This window comes from Fusarium solani (assembly GCF_023522795.1).
Source record: "Fusarium solani strain SB1 chromosome Unknown bctg00000002, whole genome shotgun sequence".
NCBI classification, from domain to species: Eukaryota; Fungi; Ascomycota; class Sordariomycetes; order Hypocreales; family Nectriaceae; genus Fusarium; species Fusarium solani.
The window spans coordinates 899,603-915,032 of NW_027072155.1; the positions used below are offsets into that span (position 1 = coordinate 899,603).

The 15,430-nt window shown below is 52.4% G+C and overlaps 6 protein-coding genes across 6 annotated transcripts; 3 read left to right on the forward strand and 3 right to left on the reverse strand.

Moving 5' to 3' along the window:
* Positions 1-223: 223 nt before the first annotated feature.
* On the forward strand, positions 224-1,780 carry MRS44_004254 (uncharacterized protein; the record flags this gene model as incomplete). Its single annotated transcript, XM_046272369.2, has 3 exons — positions 224-530; positions 581-927; positions 977-1,780. The coding sequence occupies 3 exons, from the start codon at positions 224-226 to the stop codon at positions 1,778-1,780; spliced, it is 1,458 nt and encodes a 485-aa protein (XP_046125718.2).
* Positions 1,781-2,083: 303 nt separating this feature from the next.
* Positions 2,084-2,746, reverse strand: MRS44_004255 (uncharacterized protein; the record flags this gene model as incomplete). The annotated part of the gene is made up of 2 exons (XM_046281670.2): positions 2,084-2,566; positions 2,732-2,746. 2 exons carry the CDS (start codon positions 2,744-2,746, stop codon positions 2,084-2,086), a joined length of 498 nt encoding a protein of 165 aa, XP_046125719.2.
* An 873-nt stretch (positions 2,747-3,619) lies between these two features.
* On the reverse strand, positions 3,620-7,562 carry MRS44_004256 (uncharacterized protein; the record flags this gene model as incomplete). Its single annotated transcript, XM_065622133.1, has 2 exons — positions 3,620-7,232; positions 7,288-7,562. The coding sequence occupies 2 exons, from the start codon at positions 7,560-7,562 to the stop codon at positions 3,620-3,622; spliced, it is 3,888 nt and encodes a 1,295-aa protein (XP_065478205.1).
* A 1,223-nt stretch (positions 7,563-8,785) lies between these two features.
* Positions 8,786-10,024, forward strand: MRS44_004257 (uncharacterized protein; the record flags this gene model as incomplete). Its single annotated transcript, XM_046273132.2, has 1 exon — positions 8,786-10,024. The coding sequence occupies one exon, from the start codon at positions 8,786-8,788 to the stop codon at positions 10,022-10,024; it is 1,239 nt and encodes a 412-aa protein (XP_046125720.2).
* Positions 10,025-11,336: 1,312 nt separating this feature from the next.
* On the reverse strand, positions 11,337-12,672 carry MRS44_004258 (uncharacterized protein; the record flags this gene model as incomplete). Its single annotated transcript, XM_065622134.1, has 5 exons — positions 11,337-11,892; positions 11,940-11,974; positions 12,024-12,104; positions 12,150-12,486; positions 12,533-12,672. The coding sequence occupies 5 exons, from the start codon at positions 12,670-12,672 to the stop codon at positions 11,337-11,339; spliced, it is 1,149 nt and encodes a 382-aa protein (XP_065478206.1).
* Positions 12,673-13,646: 974 nt separating this feature from the next.
* MRS44_004259 (uncharacterized protein) lies at positions 13,647-15,050 on the forward strand (the record flags this gene model as incomplete). The annotated part of the gene is made up of 2 exons (XM_046267862.2): positions 13,647-14,198; positions 14,247-15,050. 2 exons carry the CDS (start codon positions 13,647-13,649, stop codon positions 15,048-15,050), a joined length of 1,356 nt encoding a protein of 451 aa, XP_046125722.2.
* Between the last annotated feature and the right edge of the window lie 380 nt (positions 15,051-15,430).

The window sequence follows — 15,430 nt, forward strand, 5'->3', positions numbered from 1 at the left end:
GGCCTCGCCACCAGACACGGCTGGCTTGGCTACAGTCTGAGCGGCCGCAGCCGCAACATTCCCTCGATCGCGCAACGCCTGGGATCCTCGATGGTGCTTGACCGAAAGTCTTGCAAGCGAGCAAGACTTTAAGCCATGGCTTTATGAGAGAGTGCAATATAAAAAGGCACCTTCTCATCTGGAAAAGCCATGAACACCATCTCACAGCTCTCATCTATTCACAATGGACTCCAAGAACAGCCTCTTGTACAAGAACTTCCACAAGCACCCCGCGGCTTTGGTCGAATCGGCTTCTGGCATCTACCTTCACACAAGCGATGGCAGGAAAATCCTCGATGCTACCAGCGGTGCAGCAGTCGCCTGTCTAGGTTACGACAACAAGGAGGTTCAGAAGGCGGTTGTTGATCAGCTGGTCAGCGTGCCTTATTGTCACCCTGGCTTTTACAAGACCAAGTCTGCGGAGGATCTTGCCGATTTCCTCGTCGACTCTACTCATGGACAGATGTCCAAGGCTGTCCTGTGCGGATCAGGTATGACGAGTGACACCACCTCTCATGCCATGACTAACAAAGAGGTATAGGCTCCGAGGCTGTTGAGGTCGCTCTCAAGCTCGCCAAGACACACTTCTCTCACCTCGCTATCCCTCAGACCGAGAGATGCCACTTCATCGCCAGAGTTGGAGCATGGCACGGAGCCACCCTTGGCGCCCTGACACTTGGAGACTTCAAGGTCCGCAAGGATCCTTTTGTTCAGCTCATCTCTCAGAACTCGTCTCGCGTATCAGCCTGCAGCACATACCGCGGCCTGCAAAAGGGTGAGACTGAGGAGGCGTATGTGCAGCGTCTGGCGCAGGAACTTGACGATGAGTTCCAGAGGGTTGGTCCTAACAAGGTCTGCGCGTTTGTAGCTGAGACTGTTGGCGGAAGTGTAAGTCTAGTAATGCTATGTTGATGATCAAAGTACTTACCTTTTATAGGCCAGTGGATGTGCCATGCCAGTCAAGGGCTACTTCCCCGCCATGAAGGCCGTATGCAAAAAGTATGGTGCCCTCCTCATCCTCGACGAAGTCATGTGTGGAATGGGTCGCACCGGATCTCTTCACGCTTTCGAACAAGAGGATGTCGTCCCGGATATCCTAGTTGTCGGGAAGGGTCTCGGAGCTGGCTATGCTCCTATCTCAGCCGTCATGCTCAACACTAAGCTCGTCGAGTCGTTCCAAAAGTCCGGCAAAGGCTTCGCTCACGGTCAGACGTACATGGCTCACCCTCAAGCTGCTGCGGCTGGATTGAAGGTGCAGCAGGTTATTCGGGACACGAACATGGTTTCTCACGTTCAGCGCATGGGCGACTACCTGGGATCAAGGCTCAAGGAGAGACTACTACCCCTCCCCTGGGTGGGAGACATCCGTGGCCGAGGCCTATTCTGGGCTGTGGAATTTGTCATTGACAAAAAGTCCAAGGAGCCATTCCCCTACAGCCTCGGACTCCATGGCATGATGCACTCCAAGGGAATGAGCGAGGGCTACGAGATTTCTCTCTTCAATGCTAACGGTGGCTATGACGGCTACAGCGGCGATCACTTCCTGATCTGTCCCCCTTTCATTGTCAACGAGGCCGACGTCGATGAGATTGTGGACCGAACCGCACGTGTCATTGAGGATACCTTTTCAGAGTTAGTCAACTCGGCGGTCTGGGAAAAGATTGCTATCCAGATGGACATTGCTGCCGAGGCTCCAGTGGCGGACATTGCAGTTGGAGAGACATTGGTGTCTGTGAACTAGGGTCGGTACAAGACTAGCCTTCGGAGTGTTGTAAATAGTTATATAGTATAAATAGTTGAAACTACACATCACAGTTTATTTTGCGCATCTATTCACATACCAAGCTGAAAGCGCGTCACATCGGGAATCACGATTCATAGATCAACGATATTCAGATCATTTTTGTCCACAAGGCAATAGCCAAATCCGGTGTCAAGTCCGTATAAGTTAAAATCAAACTACTTTAATCTCATCGATAGAGAACATTGAATGACCGTGAAGATAACCTGTCAACCCTTGTTCCTCGTCAGGCCCATGTCTGATCTAGAAACGGTTACAAAGATCCTCGAGCATCTGAACCTGCTTCTTGAGGTTCACAATAACCTTCCCAAGCGAATCCGAATCTACCCCGGGGAGGTACGAGTCAGACAACTCCTGGACATCCGCCTTGGACATATCAATCGCCATCTTCAGAGTTTCAACCCTTTCCATAGTCGCTGCGTAGTCACGCTGACGCTGTTCCGGTGACACCTGCGGAGAAAGTAGGCGGATGGTCTGTGGATTCTTGAGGAAGTCGTCCATGTCCGAGGTCGTGGCTTTAATGCGAGCCAAGATCCGTCGAGTATTATCCTTCTTCCAACGTGCTGGCAGAGACTCCTCCAAGTTTGGCTCCTCCTCTGGAGCAGTGAGCCTGTCAAGCTGGTCTAGGATGGCCTCCATATCCATACGCTCGTTTTGGCTGTCAGTGTTGCCAGTCTGGACGTCAAACTGGCCGTCTTCAACGGAACGGGAATCCGAGACATGGTGCTAATCAGTATTATCTCTGAAAACTTTGGTGTAATCTGTTGGGCTGATGAGTGAAAGCGTGGTGTTAGCGATGCTTGTTGTTTCAGTATGCAGAGAGAAAACATATTGGCCAAGGCAAAGGTGAGTATTTATGTCTTATTGGGCCGCCCAAGTCCAAGATCACACACGTAGACGATTCATTGCAAGTGAGGTGTTCCTAGTATTCACCAGTGTGTTTAACTGTTCTATCCGTGCTCAGCGAGGAGAGTAGGAGAACATCACAGAGCCCATTCCCAAGGCAGTGAAGAAGTCAAAAAAGCGCGATGCAGCGAACGAACGCGCGAAACCTCCAGATCCGTAGCTTATTCAGTTATTCGTCTTTGTTAGTTGTCAGCCTCTGATCCACAGAACAAAGGCCCAACTGCATGAGTGTTCCAGGTAGCCTAAGGAACAATGATTCGAGCCCCAGGAAGCCTTTGTATCACACAAGAATTCTCGGGGCTCGAAAAGACTGCTTTGCAAATTCTAGGAGAGCCACACGCTGGATTTCCACCTGTATTAGTTAGTGACAACAGGTCCAGGTCGGTCATCAGTTCAACTTCAACAGCGATCCTCTAGCTCAGTTAACCCACCAAGGGCCGAGCTTCAACTATAATAAAGAACACACTGTCAACACATCATAGCATCATATCCCAATGCTAACACAGTAGCCTTTTTTTTAGCCTTTCTGCTGCCTACAGTAAAAGGCTCATAGCTATCTGCATCATGAAAGGTTAAAGCTTTGGGTACAACTTGAACAGCATTGTAGGCCACCCCGCCTCAGAGCTTCGGGCTTGAACGTGCGAGCAAGATCAAGTCAATGGCGCAGTTATGGAATACAAATGATACTATTAAACTAAGTTTGCTACCTATAACTTATAGAACCCGGCGCGATTGTGCTTCTCCTCAGGATGGGAATTGAAAGAAAGGAAACTCTGTCTTGCCAAGGCTTGAGCATAGATCTCTCCATACTCGCCCAGTGTTGCTCAGAAGCCACAGCGACTTCTAGTATGTCATGTCCTCACAATATGTAGTTTACACAGCTTCAACCACATTCTCAAAAATCGCGTCGTTGAGGCAGTCGACGATGGAGTTGCCATTCGTCAGCCCCGAAGTCAGACAAGTCAACGCCGCTCCCGCAGCAAAAGGCCCAAGAGCAGCCGTGCAGAGTGGCACATTGAGGGCGAGTTCAACAACTGTGTTGCCGGCAAGGTCGAGGCACGGCTCGGGGAGTGACGTGATACATGTCTCAGAGAGGGCGTCTTCAAGGCATCCAACAACAGTCTCTCCCAAAGTATTCTCCGTGATGAGATCGGTACCCAAGCAAGTGGCGACGTTGCCCACAGCGAAACCTCCGAGCGCAACTGTACAGACAGGGATGGCTGCGATAAGAGCAAGGCCATCAGTATCGGCAAGGTTCTGGCAAGGCTCAGGTACCGTCGCACAGATTGGCTGTGGGTTGGGAGTCGGTGTGGGTTCCACGCAGAGAACACCGTCAGTGACGGTACCTGTACCAGAGTCGAAGCCGAAAGCAATACGCAGGCATTCAACGATACTAGCGCCCTCGGTCGACGCGGTGATAGATCCAGTGGCAAGACAAGTGGCCGCGCTTCCAACCGCAAAGGGACCGAGAGCAACAGCACAAACAGCGACATCAGCAACAAGTTCCAGGCCGTTGGACTCTTCGAGGCTGACACATGCGTCCGGAAGAGTCGTGATGCACCTACCCTCCAGAGCAGTCAAGATGCAGTCTGCAATGTCCGATCCAACTGTAAAGATTGAGAGGGACGTTGCGAGACAGGTGGCGATGTTTCCAGCTGCGAATGGACCAAGGGCCGCAGTGCAAGTGAGTATCACGGGCGCCAGAAGGAGACCGTTGGTTGTCTCAAGATCCTGGCAACCCGCTGGGAGAGCGACGTCGCAGAAGGAGGTGGTAGAAGTAGGAACCGGGATGCACTCAGATGCCGAAGTTTCCACAGTCTCGGGCGTTGTTGAACTGGCTGCGATAGATGTGGTGGCCTCCTCTGAGGTGGCTGCCGCGGTCGTCGTGGGCTCCTCTGAGGAAATGGCAGTAGTCTCCACAGCTATGGTGGTGTCGATTTCGGTGCTAGAAGCCATGTCCGAAGTAGCCGCCTCTGAAGAAATAGCAGTGGTCTCGGCGGCCAGAGAGGTATCGGCATCGGTGCTAGTAGGAAGCTCGGTGGAGGAATCCGAGGAGTCGGAAGTCTCTGGATCGGCTGAGGTGGCAATGGCCGTTGAAGACTCGATGGGGTCGCCCGAGGTAGAGTCAGCGCTTGTCGAGGCCGCGTCTTCTGAGCTGGCGGTTGTCTCAGCGGCAGCTGTCGAAGCCTCAGAGGTATCAGTGGTGGCCAATGCAGTCGAGTCGCTACTTTCCGACGCGTCGCTGGTGGCCGCTTCTGTGGAAACTTCTGACTCGGTCGAAGGAGCTTCTGTACTAGACGGATTCTCTGAAGACTCCTCAGGCATCGTTGATGTAGCAGCGGCAGTGAGATCTGAAGTGCTAGTGACAGCATCTGTGGAAGGCTCTGATGCCGTAGAAGAGCCTTCCAGACTAGACGAAGGGGCCTCTGAGGATTCCTCGGGTGTCGTTGATGTAGAAGCGGCAGCGATGTCTGAGGTGCTGGTGGTAGCGTCTGTAGAAAGCTCTGGTGCGGTGGAAGAGGCTTCGAGACCAGAAGATGAAGTCTCTGAAGACTCTTCGGAAGACGACGCGGACGTAAAGGTGGTCGCATCGTCAGACGTGCTGGTTGCAGGAGTGGACTGGGTTTCCGGAGCCTCGGATAGTGCAGGCGCTGAGGAAGATGCTGACAGTGTTCCAGCCGCACTGGAAGACGTAGCGGCCGCAGAGGTAGGCTCCAATACAATCACTGTGCCAGTAGGATCAGTTCCAGAAGGAGGCATGGTGATAGTTGAAGCTCCGGTAGCGGTACCAGTGTTGACACCCGTTATAGTAGTGAATGGTCCAGTGAACGTTGTGCTGGGGGATGAGCTGGTGGGCTCCAACACAATCACAGTACCCGTAGAATCGGTTCCAGATGGGGGCAAGGTAAGAGTTGAAGCACCGGTAGCTGTCCCGGTGTTAACCCCGGTGATGGTAGTGAACGGTCCGGTAAAAGTAGTGACGGGCGCCGAGGAGGCGGGCTCTAGAATAATCACTGTACCAGTAGGGTCGGTTCCAGCTGGGGGCAGAGTAAGGGTTGAAGTGCCAGTAGCTGTCCCGGTGTTAACACCAGTAATAGTGGTGAAAGGTCCGGTAAATGTTGTAGAGGGAGATGAGGATGAAGGCTCCAATACAATAACCGTGCCAGTGTGATCAGTTCCAGAAGGGGGCAGGGTGACTGTCACAGGCCCGGTGGCAGTCCCAGTATTAACACCAGTTACGGTTGTAAACGGCCCTGTAAAGGTCGTGACGGGTGCCGAAGAAGCAGGCCCCAGAACAATGACGGTGCCTGTGGTGTCGGTCCCAGATGGGGGCATGGTGAGGGTTGTGCTAGCGGTGCCAGTGCCAGAAATGGTGGTAAAGGGTCCAGTGAAACTAGAAGCGGGCGAGGAAGAAGAAGGTTCGAGAATGATGACTGTGCCCGTTGGATCCGTCCCGGAAGGAGGAAGAGTCAGCGTTGCGGTGGTAGTCCCGGTATTGATACCAGTGACGGTGGTGAAAGGACCTGTAAAGGTGGATGCCGAAGTTGGCTCTAGGACAATAACGGTACCGACTGTGTCAGTTCCAGAAGGAGGCAAGGTCATTGTCGCTGTCTCACTTCCCGTGTTAGCACCGGTAATGGTAGTGAATGGACCAGTGAAAGTGGACGCTGAGGTTGGCTCCAGGATAACAACAGTACCAACCGTGTCGGTTCCAGAAGGGGGCATAGTAAGCGTTGCTGTATTCGTTCCAGTGTTCGTTCCGGTGATTGTAGTGAAAGGTCCCGTGAAGCTGCTCCCTTGCGAGGTAGGGGTGGGTTCAAGAATAATGACTGTTCCAGTAGAGTCGGTGCCTGATGGAGGCAGCGTTAGCGTGCCAGTGGCGGTTCCCGTGTTGACTCCGGTAATGGTGGTGAAGGGGCCAGTGAAGGTTGTGGGATTGGCTGAGGTGGGGTTGACAACAATGACTGTCCCAGTAGAGTCGGTACTTGAAGGAGAAAGTGTCATGGTTGTTGGCCGAGTGGCAGATCCATCAGATCTTGTAATGGTGGTGAAAGGGCCAGTAAAGCTCCCTCCAGAGCTGGTACCTGGGGTCACGACAATCACGGTTCCGGTGAGATCCGTACCAGACGGGGCAAGAGTCAACGTTGTAGGCCGAGTAGCCGATCCATCAGAACTCGTAATCGTAGTAAATGGTCCCGTGAAGCTCAAAGAGCTCGAAGGGCGTACAACGATGACGGTTCCGGTGCCATCTGTTCCAGAGGGGGGAAGAGTCAGGGTGGATGGTTGGGAACCTCCAGCGCCAGTGCGTGTAAGAGTCGTGTAGGGACCGGTGAAAGTATTGCCGAGGCTGTTGGTAGGGTTGACCACAATGACTGTTCCAGTCGGGTCTTGGCCAGAGGGAGCTTGGGTGATGGTGGTCGGCCGGGACCCGGGACCATCGCTGGTAATGGTGGTGTAGGGACCAGTGAATAGAGGTTCGGGATCACTGATTAGAGTATATCAGTTAGTCTAGGTTATAAGAAATTCAGCATCGTACATACCCAGTCGAGAATCTTGTAGATGTTCCCGTCAGAGTGAACGAGGTCACAAGAGTCGTTGGCGCATTCGTGATCGGGATCGTGGTTCCGCCAATCGTGAGGACCGTGTTGGACGGAATGAAGGTGCTGATGGATACAGGCTGAAGACCAACAATAACTTCAGGCTGTACCTCCACGACATGTGTCCCGTCAGGGCAATCTGGATCGCCCTGAGCCTGTGCTGCTACACTGAGGCCGTGTAAAAGCAGAAGCTCGGGAAGATGGTGAAGGAAACGCATTGTAGCAACGAGCGAGAAGCTGAGTGAGCTTAAAACTTTGAAAAAGATGTGAAAGGAGTAAGGGAGTGTGATGATTGATGCTGGATGCCTCAACTCTAGATGCAGAGAGGGCGATATTTATGGTTAACAGAGCTCAGGTCAAATCACCTCTTACCAGCACATTCAACGAGGCCAACTCGCAAGTAATGCAACTCTGAAAGCTCATTTCAGGAGTATGACTTGCAGAGAGGCATCTGAAACCTACAAAGAGAGGTAAAAGTTGGTCTCCGGAATGGAAAGGGAGAGTGGTCAACGTGAAGGTGATATCGGCTACGATGTCTCTCAGGCCAAGAGCACCGAGTTGTCATTTTCAGCCCATCTTGCCATCGACAGAAATTCCTCTGGAATTCTATTAGGTTTTCACCTTGGGCTTCAATGGAGATGTCCTAAATGTTGTGACATTCGTTCGAATCTTGTCGGTCTTTCGTTGACGGACGACATCGTGCTCCTTGTGATCTGGCTCATTGATCCAGCAGCTGTTCCAAGATTATCGGAAATAACACTAATGACTCTGATATTAGGGACCTCAAGTGTTCATAACAAGGAATTAGCTGGGTGAACAGACAGTGGTAGTGCTGATGAAAGCAGACTGTTGATGAGAGGTGACTGCCATCGCCCTCTCCAACCCCTTTAGCAACAGGAAAAAGAGTTTGCGACTTGAGACTAGTGCATTCATGGCATAATTAACCCTCTTTTCGGTGTTTCTTTTCAGCTCTCGTGGGCCGTGCAGCAGATGGAAAGGAGTCTTTTGACATGGTCAAGGCCAATGAGAACAACGAGTTGGATGCCCGATTCGGAACAGCGTCAAGCAGAGCGATTATATGGCATCCAAATGTCATGTCCCTTGAGTTTAAGCGAGGCCTGATTCGCCGAGTCCCAAAATTCCGATCCGGCATTGGGGATGTAAGCGTGGTGCCGAGAATGGGGCCCTCACCCAAGAGCCAAGGGCATCGTACAACGCCAACCTTGGAAAAAACATCAGCTTCATTGCTTCAATGAATGGTTCAGAGAAAGTTCATTCTTCATTCCTCGCTTGGGTTGAAGTGTTGATGAGCAACAGAAAGCACCAGCTGACCAGAGGGACATAAATACTCCCCCACGAGGCACCTTACATCCAGAGCATCCTCACCAACACAACTCCCCACGCACCCACATCCACTCGTTCATCTTACACTCGTTTAAATATGCTCCTCTCTCTCGTTCTCGTCTTCCCTGCCGCTACCCTGGCGTCTTGGCTCCCCATCAGACCAAGACAAGCGTCAACTCCTGATGATTGCACGCTCACAAGCACCCTCCCCCCAGTGACCCGGACCAGTATTTACCCTGTATCGACTATTGCCGACTCGGGACCGGGTCAAGCCACTGGCGGGGGATCCCTTATTTACACCACTGCCTTGCCAACACTCGGTCCGAGCGGCCCCGGTTTACACACCTACACCATCACTGCGCCCTGCCCTTCGGCAGAGTGCCAGCCACCCGCCGCCACTGAATGCCCTCCCGGGTTCACTACAGCTGTCGTGGTCTGTCATGTTTGCGGTGAGAGCCCGGTAACTACGGTTTTGACTCTCCCTGAGATGGCCACGGCATCGCCCAACAGGGATGACTCCACGGATGGTTCCGGGCATGGCTCCGCTAGTGGGGTAAACGGTCACCCGGCATGTAAAGGCGGCTCTTGCGTCCTTGGCTCAGCTCCTACCGTCTCTGGGTTTGTCAAGACTACTCGTCCGACATCGTTGGATCATGCCAAACCAACCGGCCCCCTGTCTGTCCCTGAGGCTCCTGGATTCAATGAAGCCGGAGCCTCTCTTCCGTCGCCGCAGAGCCCCTCTTCGCCCGATGCTCTTCAACCCCAGGATCACCCTCAGAATGATCGCCAGGGTGCTCCCGGAGCTGCAGACATCCCTGAACACCAGCCAATCCCTGGATCTCCCAAGTCCCCTAGTGCGCCACCATCAGCGGGCTCCGGATCGTCCCCGGGATCCCCTGAAACTGTCGAAAAGCCAGCCACAGTTGAAAACCCGGATGCTGGATTCCCAAACAGTCCTGAGAAACCCGATGCCCATGCTCCCACGGTCCCAGAATCGTCGGACTCCGAGTCTTCCGCCTCGTCTTCGTCACCCTCAACACTCCCTGAATCCCCGGTCACTGGTCAACACCCCGAAAACCCTAAGCTGCCGGAATCCCCCAAGTCGCCTACTTCTCCTACCGTACCCAACGCCCAGCACCCGGCGACGGACTCCCAGGATGGTACCGTTGGAGGAGGAGCGGCACCAGAAGTTGTCTCTTCTCCTGAAGCCACACCAGCCGCCCCGACAACTGTTCTTGTTACAGGGTCTGCCCCTGGAAGCAGGGTGACCAAGACTGCTATCCTCGGGGCCCTCGCGATTGGTTTCCTCTTCTGGCTCCCTCTTTATGCCCACTAAGTGGATATGGGGAGGTCCCGGCCGTGATTGCTGAGCGGAATAGCGTCTCGGCCGTTAGTCACCGAAACCCCAATATGTCTTTGTTGGTGTAGCCTCTAGGAGCATAAATTCAATACAATGTGAGCCTTTATTGGTTCATGCTCTGGTAGTTCAAGTAGCTGTAGCATCTTAATAGACCCTTTATAGCTGAAAACGTCCTGAGATTGACTCAGATGACGAGCCGTTAGATGATGTATCAACAACGGCGGTTCTCGCTTAAGCTCCCTCCACTTTTTAAGCATTCTTTCCGTGTGTGTTGCCAGCTGAACAGGGGTCCAGGCCTGATGGCGCGGGCAGGGTATAAAAGATCCGTCGAATCATATCCTTTGGTCACTTTCGCTTACAGCCAAAAGCAAAGAGAGTAAGCCATTACTAAGATTGTATGTATGTATTTAGTATCTCGGGAGACGAGGTCATAGTTAATGCCGGCGCTAGGAAGAACAAAACTTCCAAGACCTCCGTCACTGTCGATGAAAGGGAGAGCGGTCGAGACCTAGGCTGCCAAGGCCGAAAAGGAAGAGCCCGAAGTCGCCGAGAATTGGGGTTCTAAGCCTGAGAAGGAGTAGTCCAACGCATTGACATCCAAGCGTAGTATTACCCTACATAGGTAGACAAGAGCATTCTGAACGACAGCGTGTCGAGTGCTTCTTCACCGTAAAATGTGCGGTTGCAATCAAATTCCGAGATCTTGTCTAGCTTGAGGGCCCGTCTGTTGTGGCGTTTTGAGTACTCTTTGCAGGAGTAAAACACGCCCACATAGAGCTGGAAGATGCATTGGAACCTTTTTCTTACAGATTTTATGCAGCCAATTTTAAGCACTTTCCAGCAATTATTAAGCAAAAAAATAAAATAAAATAAGGGCCAAGGATTAATTAATAGTAATAACAATGATCTCAAGAAAAGAACTTTAAGACTTTCACTTCCTCTCATGATCGCTAACGAAGCGGATGAGGGTGAAGCTACCCTGTAGCTCAGAATGACTCAACCCGCCTTTCCTACTTATTTGGTCACAACCTCCTGTGAGAGCTTCGCATCTGTCATAATCACATCGTCAGGCCACTCATGACAGCCCCAGCAAGGCTCACTTGTTGTCATATAGTGCAGCCCGGGCGCATTCGTTCAATACAGGACAGTTCCTTTTGACCATGACTAGTTTATTTACGAGGTGGTTCGAGCCAGCCCACACACATATCTTGAGTTATGTACAACTAAATAATATTTCCAGAATCGAAACCCCCTATCGGCAGCGTTCTTTGACCCGCAAAACGCCTACTTAAATCCTTCCGATACCAAAGTTACCACTCACGTGTCCCTTGACATCTCCGTACCGAATAGGGGTGACCAGGTTAGACTTGTACTTGCCCAGCTCAGACAGAACAACGGTATCCTTGCGACTAGGCACAGCACCCGAAGAAGTGTAGGCGTTGATCTCACAGTTACGTCCAAGCGACGAAGCACAAGTAGTGCGCGAGCCGCTATCAGGAACGTTGAAGATCTTGCCCACCTCGCTCGCATCGGTGATGGGCGTCTTGGAGTTCTCGAAGCGGTTACCTTCCAAGAGCACGCGGCCGGTGGAGGAAATGTCAAAGTTGTGGCCGGTGTTGGAGTTGAAGTAGTTGTTGACGGCCTGCACGGTCTGGGTGCCCTCGGAAGAGCCGATCTTGGGGGCGCGGCCGGAGAGGTCGTGGAGGTAGTTCTTGTCGAACGTGATCTTGTCACCCTTGCCACCGATGATGATGGTCCAGTAGTGATCGTTGTTGCACGAGTGGGAGAAGTCGGTGCGACCGTCGAATTCGGTGTTGGAGATGGTCACGCGGGAAGCCTCGTAGCTGGGAGTGTTAGTAATGAATCGACATTGGTGGGAGGGGATGCCTACTGAGAAACAAACATCTGTCGGCCGGTGCGGCTGATCTATTTGGGGTCAGTATTATGTAGCCCCTGTCCGTCGTGAGGTCGTTACCTTGCAATGGTCAATCCAGACACCGTCATTGCCAGACAGGCTGATAGCATCACCACCCCAGACATACTGAGGGTTGAGGTTCTGCAAAAGTCAGCAATAGTACTTTCCTTTTCCGGGACAACCTACATCAATGTGAATGTTCTGAATAATGATGTTCTTAGCAGCAGTGATGAAGCGAAGGCCCTTGCCAAGCAAAACACCCTTGTTGCCAACACCAACAAGACTCTTGTTGCTACCAACCGGCATGCCGATGTAGCTAGCCTTGTCGTATTTGACCTGGATAGGCTTCTCGTTGCTGTCGCAGCCGCCCGTCTTGATGGTGTCCTGGCCTCCGTTGGCAGCAGTGCATCCACTCGTCAGACGACAGCCCGTCTCGGTGACGCTTCCCTCGGAACCAAGGAAGTTAAAGGTCTTGTCAATCACGATGACCCGAGGGGTGTTGTCGGCCAGCCATGACTTGAGTCTACCGTAGTTAGTAGGTGATGTTATTCGCAGTCTGGAGAACATACTGGGCAATGTCCTTGGGCTTCTGAGGAGTAGCATTTCCGCCGCCAGTGACGCCCTTGGCAAAACCATAAGGACTTCCAACGACCTGGCATAGGGAAGAGGAGACGCCTCCTAGGAGAACAAGAAAGGGAGCTAAATGCATGATAAGCTTGGATGCTGTTTTGATACCAAGCTGAAATTGAGTGCCGACTTGATTAGAAGCCGAAGCAAGACGGCTACTTGGCTTCGGTTTTATAGCCACATCTCTTCACCTCTCATACAGCCAAGACTCGCCATACGTATGATTCTCTACAGATATTCCATCGCGGACATGAATTCTCCGGGTCAGGTAAGGCGTGACGGCTGGGATATCAGTCCCCGATTCTCGCAAGGCATGGTAACCAGGATGTCGATAACGATTAGATAACGATAAGCGCGCTTAGCCATCTGATAAGGATATCATATGCCCGCGGACTACCGAGGGGACGGGTACCACCCTGAAGCGAGTGTGGGTATTTTTCCAATGCCTCGGTATGATTTAACAACAACCAGACAAGCGGTAACAAATGGCCAACGCTGCACAGATCAGAGGAGTCAAACTAAGTAATGTCCTGCATATAACAAACCATGTTTTAAGTAAAACTCATAAATCAGCCTTATTCTGAAGCTTAAAAACTGGACGAACCTCTACTGAAGACATGCAGCACACCCTGTAAAGAGCTCGTATTTCGTGCCCCCATTTCTCGCTTTCCTAACCCCTACAGCGCGTAGAATTTCCCAAATTCAAGGGTCCAGGTTGAAACGAGCCCTACCGAACAAGGCTTAGAATCACCCAAAAAAATTAGTCTAGAATGCCGTAGTTCCGAACCAAGGCCCCTGAAACACGTCGGTTGAGCACACAGCCTCAGGTGAAGAAAGCATCGACAACTTCCACCAATCACGTCTCTCGTGCTGAACCATTACTTAAAGCATCCATCCCCGTCGAGCTTGGCGAGTTTTTTTAATATTCATCTGTTTATTATTCATTCTTTTTTTTGAGTTTCATCTTGTATATTCGACAATTGTTTCTTGACCGTCATTCGCTCGTTTTTTTTAACCTGTCAACAACACCTACTTTCGTTTCAACCAACACTCATCATGAAGTCTGTCTCGACTCTCCTAGTTGCTCTAGCTGGTCTGGCGCAGCTAGGCGCCTCTCAGAGCGTCGTCGGCAAGGCTGAGGGTTTCGCCAAGGGCGTTACGGGCGGTGGCAAGGCGACTCCGGATCACCCGCAGACCATCCAGGAGTTGACCAAGCTGCTCACCGACAAGCAGCCTCGCGTCATTGTGCTCTCCAAGGAGTTTGACTACACCACCTCTGAGGGCACCGAGTCTGGGAATGTCTGTGCCAGCTGGGGCACCGGTGACAAGTTCCAGAAGATTATCCAGACCGATTGTGGTGGCAAGCCTGCTTCGCGTGAGACGTGGTACAAGGCTGCCAGGACTCCTATTGATGTTGCCTCTGACAAGACCATTCTCGGCGTGGGTGACAAGGCCGGCATCAAGGGCAAGGGTTTGAGAATGCGTGGTGGTGCCAAGAACATCATCATCCAGAACATCCACGTTACTGATCTCAACCCCAAGTACGTCTGGGGTGGTGATGCCATCTCGTTCGATGGCGCCGACCAAGTCTGGGTTGATCACGTCACGGTAACCCATCCGCTTTTCCTCACTCCAAATACCTTCTAACAGTGATAGACTGCACGCCCTGGCCGCCAGCACTACGTCTTCGGCTTCAACCCCAGCAAGCGCATCACGCTGTCCAACAACTTCATCGACGGCCAGTCTCCCTACTCCACTGGAGGCGACGGCTACCACTACTGGACCTTTGAGATGGTTGGCAAGGACGACCAGATCACCATGCAGAACAACTACATCAAGCGCACCGCTGGCCGCAGCCCTGCCCTCAGCGGCAAGACTCTTCTTCACGCCGTCAACAACGTCTGGGAGGACAACAACGGCCACGCCATCGAGGGAGGTGAAGCCACCGCCCGCGGCATCTTTGAGGGTAACGTCTTTATCAACGTAAAGAAGATGGTTTCCGACTACAAGGGCCGTCTCTTCACTGCCCCTAGCTCCAACACGGAGTGCCAGCTTGCCCTTGGCCGCGCCTGCGAGACCAACCTCCTCCAGAACTCTCAGGGTGGCTTTGACTACAAGGACACTTCCTTCTTCTCCGAGTACTCCAGCCTCAACATCGCACCCGCTGTTTCCGCTAGCAAGGCCAAGTCCTCTGTTCCCCAGAACGCCGGCGCCGGCAAGATCGACACTGCCGGAAGCTCCGCCGCTGCCGTCGATAACAAGTCCACCGCTCCAGCCTCCAAGGCCCAAGAGCCCAAGCCGGCCGCGACTCAGGCTTCCAAGCCCGCCACGGAGCAGCCCAAGACCGCTGGCACTGTTGCTCTGTATGCTCAGTGTGGCGGACAGGGATACACTGGCGCTACTACTTGTGCCCAGGGCAAGTGTGTCAAGTCCAACGATTGGTACTCCCAGTGCCTGTAATAGCGAGCATAGCTGGCTTTACCCTGAGGCTAGAGTGCATCGCTTTCTTCCATTCTGTATTTAATATTCTAAACAACTTTAATACCAATGTTCTGGACACAACCTCTTCTGAGAGGTGACCACAACGCCAGAAGAACACAGCTAATATCCAACCTGCCTCATCTGCCGTCCTTCCCAGTCTCGTACATTCGTAGACGCTGATTGACCTCTCCCTCCACTATTTAGAGACACACCCTCGTTCGGCAGCGACCCCATTGGCACTACCTTCGGTGGTACTCTCGTCAATGACAAGAGTCTCGTCTCGCCTCTTGCTACTGTATCTCAAGTTAGATGGCCGCGCCCCTTTGTTATAGCTCTCTTACCTTGGTCTTACTTTTAAA